Below are 14,748 nucleotides of genomic sequence, written 5' to 3' on the forward strand. Positions count from 1 at the left end.
TTTAGGACCATCCAAGTGAGCCCCCCAGCAGCTAGAGGGAGGCCAAGGGGACAGTTTGACCTCCATCTCCAGTCAACTCCGGCCAATTCTCTGTGGCAGGGGCTGGGCCCTTGGAGCCTTGTTCCCCCAAGGGGCAGGGTTAGGGAGCTGGTCAAGGGTTGGATGTGCCAAGCCCTCATGGGGGTGAGGCCCTGAGGGGTGGGGGAAGCCATTATCTCCAGCCTCTGCCCTCTGCTCCCCTTCCTGCCATCCAGCCAGCAAGCCTCTTCCCCTCTTCCCTGCTGGTGGGGTGTGATATGCCAGGCTTTCCCTCCCAGAGCTGCTATGCGGCAGAGAGGCAGCTGGCACCCTTGTGATCCAGCCTTCCCTGCAGCGGGACTCCAGGCTTCTGGGAACAGGCACTGGGACTTTTTCCCCTCACAGCCTTCTTAGCGTCTAATCCGTCACTGACTTGCTGCCCAGATCTCGGTACTTAAGAGAAGTTTAAACGAAAAAAATTTTTTTTGAGACAGGGGTCTCACTCTGTCGCCGAGGCTGGAGGGCAGTGGCGTGATCTTGACTCACTGCAACCTCCACCTCCCGGGTTCAAGTGATTCTCCTGCCTCAGCCTCCTGAGTAGCTGGGATCACAGGCACCTGCCACCACGCCCGGCTAATTTTTGTATTTTTAGTAGAGACGGGGTTTCTCCATGTTGGCCAGGCTGCTCTCGAACTCCTGACCTCATGTGATCCACCCACCTCGGCCTCCCAAAGTGCTGGGATTACAGGCGTGAGCCACCGCACCTGGCCTATATTGTCTTCTTTCTGGAGAATTTGAATGCCTCCTTGACCACTTCAGCTCCTTCGTGGCAGCACTGCCCACTCCAGGGGGTGCCACTCCCATGAGAGGCTGTGCCCATGTTTTCTGCGGAGTTGTCTTTGAGGCCCTGACCCTGCCCAGCATTGAGCATGGCTCCTAGGACTTGACAGAGCCCGAAGGTTTGCTGAGAGCTCCCAGGATGGAAGGGCCCTGGCAACGACGCGGTTATTCATCTATCTGGCCAAGACATCCACTAGGTGCCTTCTGCAAACTGAGCACCTTGCTAGGCACTGTGGGATCACCAAATGGGGAGGGCAGCTTCCGCCTTCCAGAGTGGACGGCATCAGGCCCTGTTGGGAGGGATGGGGCTGGAACCCACTTCTCTGTGGCATGTGCCAGCAGCGGGCCCCACCTACGGTTTGGTCCATGGAGATGACCGTGGCCCTTGCCTGGAGGCTAGTCTGAAGTCAGGCTTCTGCCAGCCTTCTGCATCTGGTCACCACCCTGTGACTGTGACACCTCTGAAATGACTCAGGCGACTCTGGTATATCTCCTGGAGTGCCACACAATTGTCCATGGGAGGTCACAGTCACTGCTCCTGACATCCAAGACAAACCGAGGGCTGCAGCGTGGCTTTCAGTTGACCCTAACCCTGCCCCCCTCTTCCTTCTCCCACCCCAAACTGACAACTCTTTCCCCAGCCCAATAAGAATGAACACAGGGAGGCCACGATTCAACCAAGTACAAAGGCAGCTTGCTTTATTCTTGAGATGCAGGGGGGAAGGGGTGGTGCAGTCTGTCTGCCTCCAATCTGGGGCTCTCCAAGCCTAAGGGGCACCCCACAGGCAGCCTAGTTCACACGTGCAAATCCTGAGGAGGTTGGGGGCCTCTCCTTCCCAGTCAGCCCACCGCCTCTCACTGGGGTCCAGGTTGCGGATCGCCACCAAGTCCTCCCCAGGCCGCATGGCCCGAGGTCTTCCACTGCTGCTCATGGGGCTTGGTTTCTAGACCCCTCACCATCTAAGCACCTTCCTCAGTTCACTTAGAAGAGAAGCCCCTGCTCCAGATGGTGTGGGGCGCAGAACGGGCTCTGTGACTTCTTGGTGGACACCCTGCAGGACCCCTCCGTTCCTGCAGTCTTGCTCTCTCTGAGTCACTGGGGAAACAGGTGCCCCCCAGAGGCTCCCCGTTCCCACACCTCAGAGTGGAAGCCACCAGAACAGCTGCTTCCCATTCCTCCCACCTTTCCCTCCCCTTCCCTCCCATCCATCCCCAGCCCTCCCTCCCACTCTTCCTCCCCAACTCCCTTCCCAGCCATCAGTGGAGAGGGGAGTTCCACCTCTGCCAGGCTGCCTGAAGGAGCTGCCAGCCCCCAGGGCAGGTCCACAAAACAAAACAACTATTGGCAAGCACAGAAAGGGAGAAAAACCACAAAAATCAGGGGTGCCTTTGTCTACAAATAACTGCAGTGCGCAGCGGCGGGGAGAGGCCGCGCTCAGCAGCGAAGCCGGACACTCTCTTGTGCTCCTTTCAGCTCAACTTCCCTGTCTGCAAGTACACGGGTCGGGTGGAGAGAGCACTGGGTGTGTGTGTGCGTGCACGTGCAAGCACACGCAAGAGCATGGGGGATGGGGAATGCACACGCACAGCCGAAGGGGTGCCCATCACAGGTGTGCCCCCAGTGCTGGCCACTGGCATGGTCACTTTACTTGGGCAGAAGGAAGAAAAGCGTCCCTTCTCCTCAGGGGCTTCTCTCTGCTAACAAAGCCCTGTGCGCACACCCAGACGAGGAGATGTGTGCGTGGGCACAGCGAGCATGCGCGCGCGCGCGCGCACACACACACACACACACACACACACACACAATCTCTATAGGAGAGTGAGGGCCGGGGCCCCAGGGGGCTCCCTGGGCCTGGGCCGTGTACCCGCCCGGGCAGCTCACACGGTGGTGACTGAGAGAAGAGGGTTGTAGACCCGCTTGCCATCGGCGGAGCGCGCGCCGTGGGCCAGCATCTCCTGGATGGTGATCCAGTTGTCCAGGATCTTCTTGTTCCGCTTCTTCATGGTTTTGCGGTGGCTCAGGGCAATGATGTTGAGCTCGGGCTTGCTGTCGCCATTCTGCTGCTCCCGCAGGCACTCCAGCCGGCTCTGCATCATGAACTCGCGCCGCTTCCGCTGCTCACGGGCCCGGATCAGGTGCTGCTTCCGCTCCTCCTTGCTCCAGTAGCGGCCCATCTTCATCTCGCTCACCGCGTCGTCGTCGGTCGTCATACCGCTGCGCTCCTCCCGGATCTTCAGGGCACGGGCTTTCAGCAGCCGATCTCGCACGGGCCGCTTGGCCACGTAGCGGGTTCCGTCGCTGCGCACCTTCACTTTCCACTCCATGCGCGGTGCTTCAGTGGCCGCGGCCGCCACCCCGCCCACCCGAGGGCCACCGCCCAAGCTCAGGGGGCCGTGGCCCAGCTCCTCCAGGCCTCGCGTCGGGGCCAGCTGCACGCAGCTGTGGTAGTGCTCGCCCTCCTGGCCCTGGCCGCGGTGGCGCCGCGAGAGGTAAGGGCTGCTTTCAGGGCCCACACGCTCCAGGGTCAACCCCGTCTTGGGGTTGCGGCGGCCGCGCTCCTCCGCGTGCTGCCTCCGGCCGGCCTCAGGATCCCGGGAGAGGGACCGGAACTTGGCGGGGCTCCCCGGTGGAGGAGCTGCCTTGGCGGGGGTGGCAACAGGGGGGCCGGGAGGGGTCCGGTTCAAGTTGGAGTTGCCGGCCATGGCCCGCCGCAGGGGGCTCTCGGGCAGGGGCTCCACAAGCAGCGGGGTGCTGCGGCAGCTCTCCCCAGTGTTGTAGGCGCTGGTGCTGTCCTTGTCCGACTTCTCGGGCAGCTCGGAGATGTCGGACAGCTCGTGCTTCTTGGGCTCGCTGGCCGCCAGGTCGTAGAGGCTCTCCTCCTCCAGCAGCCAGGCCTTCATGCAGCGCTCACGCAGCTGCTGCATCTTCTGCGCCCGCAGGATGTTGCGGCACTTGAATTCCAGGTGCCTTAGCTCCTCCTCCAGCATGGCCATCTCGTGGCCCAGGCTCTCGTTGCGGTTGACGTCCAGGGCGCTGTTGCCTCCGGAGGCCCGGGGAAAGAGGAGGCCCAGCTGGTTGCCGTTCTCCAGGTGGCACTTGATCTCCAGGAGCTCACGGTAGCGCTCATACTCCTCATCCGTGAGGCCCGGGACGTCGCCCCCTCCCAGCCCCGCCCCCTCGGCCAGCAGAGAGTCCATGCTGAAATGGAAGTCCCGGCTCTGCAGGGCGTCCCCTTGCAGGCCAAACTTGCGCAGGCTTCCCGGGGTGTTGGTGGAGCTCGGGGGTTCGTCCCCCAGCAGGTCGTGCTCAGAGCTCTCTTCGTTCCGGGTGCTCTCGTCAGTCCGGCCCACCCCGCTGTCCAGCTCCTGGCTGTTGCTCAGGCCTGGGCCGGCATCGGGAGCCCCCTTCTCCTCTTCGTTTCCGAGCTAGAGCAGAAAGGTAAGTACCGCTCAGTTAGGTCCCACGGACAGGGATGTCACGGGATGTCACAGGAGGATCGGAAGGGGCTTCAGGCCTGGTTCATTTCCCTGCCAAGCATTGGGAGACCCTGCACAGCCTCAGCGCCTTCCACCCAGTTCTCTCCTCCTCGCCCTCCCCACCAGCGCCCTTTTCCTTCCTCACCTGCTGGGCAGGGGGTGATTTCAGTTTACGAGCACGCAGCTCCCCCTCATTCTCAGAGCCAAAGTCATCCAGGAAGTCATCCCGGTCGCTGTCCTTCCACCTTTTCGCCAGCTGTGGAGACAGGCCCTGGTGTCCCCACAGCTTCAAGGACCTCCCCATATACCCTTCTTGTCTGCTCTGGGCCCCGCACTTGGCTTGTTTCGGTGAAGCTCAGCAACCTGGGGGCAGCGTCCCAGCCCCCTCAGCCTTCAGAGGCCAGGAGGGGAAACGGGCCCTGAGAGACCCCTGCCCACCCGCCCTCCATCAACTCCAGGTTGTTGGCACATCTGTGCCCTAGTCACGGCCAGCAGCTTCCAAGACAGAAAGCCTGATGTCGTGGCCCCGGGTCGCCCTGCCAGGCATACACACCTGACTCTCAGGTCGGGCCACCAGCAGGGAGATGTTGGTGTTCTCTTCCTGGCTCAGGATGGCCACCGCCTCTTCCCGGTTCTGGACGTCTACACCGTTAATCTGAGGCAGGCAGGATACAATCAACAAGCATGCTAGGGCTGGCCCTGGGGCGGACCCTGGGCGGGTGCAGGGAGCCCAAGCACTCTGGGCTCGGCTGGGCTAGGCTGGGGCTTGAGCTCTGGGAGGATGTAACTAAGTGGAAGGTACCAGGGAGAGGGCGGCCTGGCTCTTGCAAGAGCAAATGTGTGCTCAGGAGAGCATGGAGTGGGGCAGAGGGAGAGGGGCCAGGAGGTTTCAGAGCAGCGGGGGCCCTGGATGCCAGCAGATCCCATAGGCACACGGGAGCCACTGGGGTGAGTGGGCAGGAGAGAGATGAGACTCAGCCCGGGTTTAGGACACGGCAGGCTGCTGGGCCTCAGGGTTAGCTCTTAGTGGGAGAGAGCTAGGGACTGGCTAAAGAGAGGTGGCTGGGCCAACGGGCACAGCGGGGCCTTGGGCCAGGCCTGCAGCCTGCAAGTGCTCACCTGGATGATGCGGTCTCCCTCACGGATCCGGCCGTCTTTGGCTGCAATGCTGTTGGGATTTACCTGCAAGACACACGCATCTTGGGGACTTGGTGCCTAACATGCCCTTTCAGTAGAAGGGGGCAGGCTCACCTCAGGGGCCCCCAAAGCAAGCTGAAGGCTCTCTGGCTCCCCTTCCAGCTCTGAGCCCCAGGAAGCAGAGGCAGAGGCTGTGGAGTAGTCACCTCTCCCCGCCCCTGCCCCTGGCACTCCTAGGCTCTTCTGCACGGAAGCCTGTGCTTTTGGTCAGCCCTGGGCATTGGTGGGAAGTAGGACATTGTCCATCTGGAAGGGTGGCTTTAGTGGGATGCTACTAGTAGGGAGGGGAGCGAGGGGCCATCCCCCTCCTGGGGATACACAAGACATCTGCCCAAGATGGGTTCGGGAGAAGGCTAGACAGCAACCCTGTTGCTAGTTCTCAGGCCCATCTGCTGTCCCACCCAGGCACAGGCCTCTTTCTGCAGATGACTACCTCACTGGACAGTGGCTGAAGCCGTCGACCATCATCGCCTCACCACGCAGCACCCTAGCTGTGATGCCCTGTCTCTGGTAGCTGGGACCTTAAGGGCAGCCTCTGAGCCACAGGCAGGCCACGTGGATGGGCCTCGGGGCTGGGGCATACCCGTCTGCATACCTCTCCGACATAAATGCCCAGGTCCTCCTCGTCGTCCGTGCGGTAGCAAACCATCAGGCCCAGCTTGTCCCGGTGGCTGCTTTTATACAGCTCCACCTCCTGCCACGAGGGGTCCGGGAGGAAGCAGAGGTAGAAAGCCCCAGAAATGCGTGAGTGAGGAAGCAGGCAGCACAGCCCAGCCCCTCAGCCCGCAACCCCTCAGCCCGCAGCCCCTCAGCTTCCTCTGGAGCCCCCGAGCTCAGTTTCCAGCCCCCGCTTTGAGGGTCTCTCTTACCATCCCACGTGGCGCACGTACTCAGTGGTCTCCCTCCCAGGAAATGCACGAGGCACACACAGGCACAGGACACAGAAGACAGACGTGCATGGGACGTGGACTCACCGACATGGACGGAACACGTAACCTCACCCGCACCCTCCCTGACTCAGCCAGATGCGTGCCAGGAGGGCCACGGGGTTGGGCCTGGGCAGGAAGGCACACAGGCGTCGGGGCGGCTCCCGCAGCTGGCTGCGGGCCCTGGCCTGGCCACCCGGCTCACCTCATACTCCAGCTCATCCAAGCGGTCTGCCTCCTGCGGGCCGCCCTCCATAAACTCCGCCGGGTCATAATACTCATGGCTGACTGGGGGGCTGCCCAGGAGAAGGTGGGGGTCAGACCAGCTGGCCATCCTCTCACACCTCAGCCCCAGCTCCCAGGCAGGCCGATCCCAGCGTGCCTGGCACGGAGACCTGCTCTGCTTGTGCTCTCAAGGGTGGGTGGCCCAGTTGCCTCCTGCAGAGCCCCTTCCTGGGCAACATGCAGCCATGCAAAGACCGGGGGCACTTCTCGCACCTGAGTGTGCAGCGTCCACGCAGAGGACCTGCGCATGCCTCTAGTGTTCCCGTCCCCCAGACCAGACTCCTCCAACCACGCCAGCTGGCAGGGACCAACTTCTCCAATCTCCGGGTGCCCACCCGCCCGCCCAGCACTGGCCCCACTCATGCAACGCCCCCAGGAGTTATCCAGGCCCTGGAGGACTTCTGCAGAGCAGAGGGGGGCCCACCCTACCTCCAGGGGCTGCCCTCCTGGCCCCAAAACTAAGGTTGGCTGCTCATGGCCCTGTGGCCTACCTCCCCGCAGCCCGGGCTAAGATTAGCAGAATGAGGCAGCGCTCACGCGGTCATGAGCCACCAGGCCTGGATGAAAGGCCCTTCTTCCGGTCGGGCCAAAGAAAGAAGCTGAAGAGATGGAGGAAATTCAGAGCAGGTAGAGGAATGAGACAGACAAGGGATGCAAGAAGATTCAAGGAGTGATGCTTGTGAGGCGGCAGAGGAGAGAGGATGGAGGAGGAGGAGCTGAGGCCCTCAACCCTGGCACTTCCGGCAGCGACGTCCCGGACAGGAGGGTCCTCCCTCGGCCCTGGGGGTAGATACAACGGGGCGCCTGCTGGAGCCCGGCCCAAGGCTAGAGGCCTGGAGGTTTTGGAGCCCTTGGGTACCACGGTCAGTTCTGGAGGCTGAGGGGCCTGCTTCCTGCCCGAGAGGGTGGCGTGTGGATGGCCGCTCCAGGTGGCCTGCCCTCTCTGGAGGCAGGGCCCGGGGCCCTCCTGAGGGCGACTCACAGCTCAGAGAGGACGTACGGCTCCAGGATGACCATGGGCGGGGTGGGCGGACGCAGCTTGCCCAGCGCCATGATATGCTCGAAGGTGATGTCGGTCTGAGTGCCACTGTCCACCAGCTGCAGGTCGTGACAGGAGCTGTCCCCCCGGAGGCGGGGGCTGCGTCTCAGCACCTGGATCACCAGGGGCTCCTTGGAGGAGCGCAGGGCCTGCAGAGTTTGCTCCTGAGACAGCTTGGAGAGCTCCTTCCCGTTCACCTGCGGCAGAGACACGCCTCCGTAAGAACCCTCAAAGGCTTGCTCCTCCCCTCTGAGGTCAAGGCAGAGGCCCTAGCTGGCAGGACCTGGGCTGACAACCAGCACCCCAAGCCACTCAAGCAAGGAATCTGCTGTCTGCAGCCCTGGCTACCTTTGGTGCCCCTGTTCCCAGGCAAGCCCCACTGCTCAGCCTTCATCCCACTGAAGGCCAGCTGGGGATCGCCAAGTCACACCAAGGACTGGGGGACCCAGCCTCTGTGCACTGGGTCTGGAGGCTGTGATACCGCCCTACAACGTCCTCCAGACACTGCTTGAGCTCTCCTGGCCTCTCCCCATCCGGACCCACTTCTTTCTAGGGCGGCACTGAGGCCAGAGCTAGCATGAAGATCCCATTGAGTTCCTTGGCAATGACTGGACCATAACAGCCAACACTCAGTGAGCATCTGTGTTGTGCTCATTCAGCATCAAGCAAGAGGATGACCTTGACTCTTCAGATGAGCCGAGTCTCTCAACAAATGTCTACTCACTAGGGAGGGCCAGGGTCAGGTTGGGGGACAAGTAGGAAGATGCCTCAAGATACGGTGTTGTGTCCTCACAGTGACAACTGACTTGCCCAAGAGAAAAGGCCTTGATGTACAAGAAGCCCCCTGGAACTGCAAAGTAGCCTAAAAGAGGTGCCAAGAAAGTGGTCCTTATAAAGCCACCACTAGGCCGGGTGCGGTGGCTCATGCCTGTAATCCCAGCACTTTGGGAGGCCTAGGCGGGCAGATCATTAGGTCAGGAGATCGAGACCATCCTGGCTAACACAGTGAAACCCCGTCTCTACTAAAAATACAAAAAATTAGCCGGGCGTGGTGGTGGGCGCCTGTAGTCCCAGCTCCTCGGGAGGCTGAGGCAGGAAAATGGCATGAACCCAGGAGGCGGAGCTTGCAGTGAGCCGAGATCCCACCACTGTACTCCAGCTTGGGCGACAGAGCGAGACTCCGTCTCAAAGAAAAAAAAAATGCCACCACTGTTTTTTGGGCACGTGCCATGTGCTACATTCTGGGAAAGACCCCTGATGTGGGTCCCCACAAAATCCTAACCCCCAACAACCTTGAGGGAGATGCCATTATTGCAGATGAGGAAACCACGTCAGCAAGCTCAGCAAGGTTGTGGCACTGAGTCAAGGTCATGAGCCAGGACAGGCTGCCCGGTGGCCAGAAGGAGGGGTCAGGGAGGAGGAGGCCATAGCGGGCCAGGGCCCAAGGCGGAAGTAGGACCTAAGCAGCTCTGCGGGATGCTGTAGGGGTGAAGGAAGGACAATGAAGGGTAGCAGAAGGAAGCCCATTACACACAGCGCAGGTGGTGGGGCAAGGAGTGCCCACAAGGTCGAAGGCTGCTTCCGCAGCACCCTGGGACAGTATGCTGCGACCTTCAAGTCCTCCTTGGGGAAGGGAGGCAAGTAGAGAAGGGACGAATGACTAAGGACCAAGAAGGACTGAACAGACTCCACCAGAATTCAGGGCACGTGCCATGGGGCCAGCAAGGGTCAGCAGGAAGCACTTCTAGGAGGAGGCAGCTCTCGAGGCAGGCGTGCAGGGTCTCCTCATGGGCTCAGCGGCTTGTGGAAGGGCTGTTCTGGGCCTGGGGAGGCTACACACTAGCATTATGCCCAAATGGCTATGCCCCGCAGGTGAGCATGGGGACAGACCTTACCCACAGCTAAGGGAGCACACGGCTGGCCATGCACGCCTCGGTGGGAGGCGGGGAAGGCTTCTGGAGCAGGGGACACCTGGCCTCCATCAGGCAAAGGGAACAGGGCCAAGAAAAGACCCAGGGAGGCTGGTTGGCAGTTGGAAGCAAAGCCCCCAGTCAGCATAGAGAGGGCAGGGCGAGGAGACCCAGAGTCCGCCTAGGGATGGAGCAGGCTGGGAGCTTGTGCCAGATGAGAGGGCAGAAGGGCCCTGGGCGTGGGCGCAGGTGGCTGCGCCTGCACAGAGCCCTCTGCTTTTCCGAGTTGTGTGAATATTAGCAAGTTTAGAAGAACTCTCTGTCCTGCATTCTCACGGCGGCACCTCCCACCCCGGGTTTCTCACAGAGATGTCAATTCTGACGGCAAAATCTTGTCTTAGTGCCCGCAATACAGTAGAACCACCGCTGTACGAGTCTTTTCGGGAAGACAGCTATCTGAGGAGAGCCCAGCTTGTCCTCGGAACCCCTGTGGCCTCAGCAGCGGCTCCTGCATTACCTTTTTTCTATTTGACTATGTCCTTGTAGATAATCATTGAAGTTTTCTATGTCTCCCTTCTCCCCAAAATTTTCATATACTGAAAAGAGCTTTTTGTCAAAATCAGTTTTGTCCGATTATAAAAGAAACACAGTTCATTTTTTTGTTTTTTGGGGGCTTTTTTTTGTTGAGATGGAGTCTTCCTCTGTTGCCCAGGCTGGGGTGCAGTGGCACGATCTTGGCTCACTGCAACCTCCACCTCCTGGGCTCAAGCAATTCTCCTGCCTCAGCCTCCCAAGTAGCTGGGACTACAGGTGTGTGCCACCACACCCAGCTGTTTTTTTTTTTTTTTTAGACAGAGTCTTGCTCTGTCATCCAGGCTGAAGTGCAGTGGCATAATCTTGGCTCACTGCAACCTCTGCCTCCTGGGTTCAAGTGATTCTCCTGCCTCAGCCTCCCCAATAGCTAGGATTACAGGCACCCACCACCACGCCTGGATAATTTTTGTATTTTTAGTAGAGATGGGGTTTCACTATGTTGGCCAGGATGGTCTCAAACTCCTGACCTCAAGTAATCCTCCTGCCTCAGCCTCGCAAAGTGCTGGGATTATAGGCATGAGCCACCGCACCTGGCCATGCAGCCTGTTTCCTTCCAGTCTGTTTTCTATGTGTGCCATTTTGCAGCTGCAGGCCCCTTAAGGTCCATCCACACCAACACACCAGTGGACCATCATGTTCATCATCACATCAGTAAGGGTGGCTTTGATTTTTTATTATAAAGAATGTGGCAAAGACACATTCTGGGGTCCATTTTATACATTTTTCATACTTAAATCTTTGTGTAACCAGTGGTTGTCAAGGTGGAGAAAATTTCTTGAGGTGGAATTTCTGGATCAAATACTATAAAGGAAACAGCTTTCAGCCAAGAAGGTATTTGTTGGAAGACCATAAGAATGTCAGTCAGGACAGGGCATGCTGTGCTTGGTGGAGAGGCTACAGTTAGAAAGGCAGGATGGAAGAGGGTGGGCGGCAGCAGAGTGTGGGTTCAGGAAGGCTGTAGACAAAGGGACATGATGGAATGGCCTCGACACTCTCAGCAGCAGTGGCTAGAGCCAACTGAAGCTGGGAAATTTGGAAGCCAGTTGTCAAACACAGCGATTATTGGTATTTTAACCGTAGAAATGTACAGGTAACTGAATGATATTAACAACAAAGGCAATAAATCCTCGGAACACATCACTGTCTATCTTACTACACTTTTCTGTCATCTGTGCTTTTGGGGTTATTCACATCTGGTATGGGAGATGGAAATACTATGTGTGCATTCCCCCCAACTCCAAGTTCAGTGACATCGCAGTGGTGGCTTGAAATCGGCTATAGTGGCAGCATTTACACCAGGGAAATCGGCAAATGCTCCAAATCAGGGCTTTTTGTCTGGGAACATTTACCACCTTACCACTGCCCTTGAGGAGAAGCCAACACACAAGCAGAAGGGCTCAGAGCTGTCCTCAGGGTTTCTTCCTGAACTCCCGGGGCAGGACAGCAAGCAGACAGTGGGATGCTCAGGTGACAGAGATGACAGAGAACGCACGAATGCCTTTCTACCCGGAATCATTACCGAGCAGCAGTGTTGCTATGGAAACTGAGGAGCGCTTGCTGGGCGGGCTGGTGGAGGCTGGGATGTCAAGAGGGGGATGGGCGTGGGCACAGCCTCAGCACCTCGGATCAGCAGCAATCAGAGTGATCGCCTGTGATAGCCAGGCAGGTATTTGGGTGGAAGCCACGGGCTCCTGAAGCCTTCTCGCTCGCTCTCTCTCTCCTCCTCATCAGTCATGCTGGACCCCCAAGGAAGAAATGAGCTCCCCTCTGGGGAAGGGCTAAGGGCTACCAACAAGGTGGGAAAATATGGGGCCATGAGCAAAGAGGTATAGGGCCAGGCACATGGTAAGGAGCCACACTGTGGCCCTTCTGATGACAGCAGCTCTTCCAGTCCTGCTCAGAGCCCTGCCTCCCCGCCCCACCCCCAACCATCCTGAGGTAGCACACTGGTAAAGCCACCCCTGTAATGCCCCAACCGTCGGATTGCCTACTTGACCACTCCAGTCTCTAAAAGGCACAAACATTCAACATGGCCAACCCCAGGCTTGCTTCCCACCAGACTCTCCCTCCTGCCCCACCTGCAAACGTTTCCACACCCTGGGAGCTCGCCCCACCAAGACAGAAGACCTAGTCCAAGCCCTGGCCAAGCAATTCCAATTGGATCAAAGACCTACAGGGACAAAGCAAAACAAGAGAACAATATCTTTATGGTGTGGGATAGAGATGAAATTCTCAATATTTCAAATGGGGAAGCAATAATGGAAGAGATGTAAAACTTCTAGACGACAAAAGACACCCTAAACACAGTAAAAAGGCGGGCTCAGAGGAGAGCCTTACAATGCATGGACCTCATAATGGGTTTTCCAGAATATGCAAAGAATTCCTACAAAACAACAAGAAAACACAGACACAAACAACTCAAGAAGAACATGGGCAAAGGATATCAACAGGTGCTCAGGGCAAAGGGGACCCACTAGCAAGCACTTGGAGCCATGAGATGTGAGGAGATGCCCTTCAGAACCACCACCAGGAGGACCAGGAGGATGTGGGCATGAAGGCCACAGTGGCCAAACACCAGGGACAGCCCAAAGGTCTGCCAGCAGTCGAACAAACAATTCCTGGTATTCCGCATGTGCAGTTAATGGAGGCGCACATAATGGAGGCTCATTCATAGTATGTACTTGGTGGAAAACACGGCAGAGAGGCGAGCAGATGAAGTGCGTAGGGGATGGGTGGGCACAGGCGGCTTCAATCTGCCTTTAATACCTTCTTCAAGGAAAAACGCTCAGGCCAACAGGACCCACGTCAAGGCTGGGTGGCAGTGCTGGTGCTAAGTGATGCGAGATGATGCCCCATACTTCTCCAGATGCTACAGCAAGTCCAGGAGGCCTCAAGATACCCAGGCCGGAGCTCAGCCTTTTATGTGTGATTGTCTAATTACCTCCCTTTCATTAGACAACAAACCCCAAGAGGGCTTCACCCTGAGTTCTACTTCCATCCCAACTCCTAACAGTTTGCTGAAGATAAAACTTTAATATGTTTCTTGGCTGAATTAAAATTTTATATATTTCTGTAATTTGTTGAATATATATTAAGGACCTGTAATTTATCTGATCTACCTTTTAAAAAAAAATAATAATAAGAGATGGGGTTTCACCATGTTGCCCAGGCTAGTCTCGAACTCCTGGGCTCAAGCCATCTGCTTAGTCCCCCCAAAGTGTTGAGATTACAGGCATGACCCAGCCCCTGGGTCTGATGTACCCGGACTCTACTAAAAATACAAAAATTGCCCAGCACGGAGGCTCACGCCTGTAATCCCAGCACTTTGGGAGGCCAAGGCAGGCAGATCACCTGAGGTCAGGAGTTCGAGACCAGCCTGGCCAACACAGTGAAACCCCGTCTCAACTAAAAATACAAAAATTAGCCGGGCATGGTGGTGCACGCCTGTAATCTCAGCTACTTGAGAGGCTGAGGCAGGAGAATCACTTGAACCTGGGAGGTGGAGGCTGCAGTGAGCTGAGATTGCACCACTGCACTCCAGCCTGGGCAACAGAGTCAGACTCCATCCACCCCCCACCCCCCCCAAAAAAAAAGTCTCCTTCATCAAGTGCAAACTTTTCTCCTTTGGAACAATCCAGAAGAAATTCACTTTGCTTCTAGTATGGGGAGAGTGGGGATTGTTGACTGAGCTCATTATCGGAAAACTCTCACTATTGAATGTTTCCTTCATTGAGAGCAACCTCCCTCCTTTGGAACAATCCAGAAGAAACCCACTTTATCTTGCAACACTTCACGTACCTGAAGCCCACTCAAATGCCCCTTGTCCCCCCTCGCCCAGGTTCCCAGCGACTCTCATCTTCTCCAGTGCTCCCGTGCCATCCTGACCACATGCTGGGCATCATGCTTCACCTTAGCGAGGCCACCCCGTGGCAGTCAACCCTGTTGACTGGGTAGTGAGCTGTGAGCCAAGCAAACCCTCAAAGCCTGTTCACAAAGACCCCTCCTCCATCACGTGCTAGCACAATAGATTTTGTACAAATTTTCGCATTTCCTTTCAAATAATCGAAGTGCTCAGAGCGCCACACTGAGGAGGCGGAGGAGCACAAAGATGAAAATACAAGTCCCTGGCAGTCCGCTGCCCCGGGGAGTGCAGCAGCCTGTGAGCACACCACGGCTCAGCCAGGGGCTTGACGTGCCCCATGGCGACTCTTCAGCACACAGATCTACTTCCTTCCTGATTTGCTGCCAAGATGGGCCCAAGAGGGCTGACTCTAGGACTGCAGCTCCAATCTCAACCACAGTTGACATGAACATCCTTAATTTCCACCATGGTCCCTGCTCTGAACAGGGGACTCAAGCCTTAGCAGGGCCCCTCTGCTTGAATGTGGCCCAAGTGGCCCTCACATCCTGCTTGGGACAGCCCAGTTCCCCTTTGCACACTGAGAGCACTCACTGCCCCAGG

At 57.8% G+C, this 14,748-nt stretch overlaps 1 protein-coding gene across 7 annotated transcripts in view; it reads right to left on the reverse strand.

Annotated features, from left to right (window-relative positions):
* Positions 1 to 1,530: 1,530 nt before the first annotated feature.
* Positions 1,531 to 14,748, reverse strand: part of PDZD4 (PDZ domain containing 4) — a 28,405-nt gene continuing 15,187 nt past the window's right edge. For 2 of the 7 annotated variants that reach the window (XM_003804832.4, XM_008964092.4), the window contains exons 2-8: positions 7,726 to 7,979; positions 6,664 to 6,754; positions 6,128 to 6,226; positions 5,455 to 5,517; positions 4,889 to 4,990; positions 4,481 to 4,591; positions 1,531 to 4,284 (exon numbers count right to left, since the gene is read on the reverse strand). In XM_003804832.4, coding sequence (XP_003804880.2) covers positions 2,737 to 4,284; positions 4,481 to 4,591; positions 4,889 to 4,990; positions 5,455 to 5,517; positions 6,128 to 6,226; positions 6,664 to 6,754; positions 7,726 to 7,979 — 2,268 coding nt within the window. In that variant the 3' untranslated portion in view covers positions 1,531 to 2,736. Of the gene's footprint in view, positions 4,285 to 4,480; positions 4,592 to 4,888; positions 4,991 to 5,454; positions 5,518 to 6,127; positions 6,227 to 6,663; positions 6,755 to 7,234; positions 7,524 to 7,725; positions 7,980 to 14,748 lie in introns of all 7 variants that reach the window. The other 5 variants (XM_034950544.3, XM_055106216.2, XM_034950545.3 and 2 more) reach the window with 5 other exon arrangements.

The sequence above is a fragment of the Pan paniscus genome, chromosome X (assembly GCF_029289425.2).
Source record: "Pan paniscus chromosome X, NHGRI_mPanPan1-v2.0_pri, whole genome shotgun sequence".
Lineage (NCBI taxonomy): Eukaryota > Metazoa > Chordata > Mammalia > Primates > Hominidae > Pan > Pan paniscus.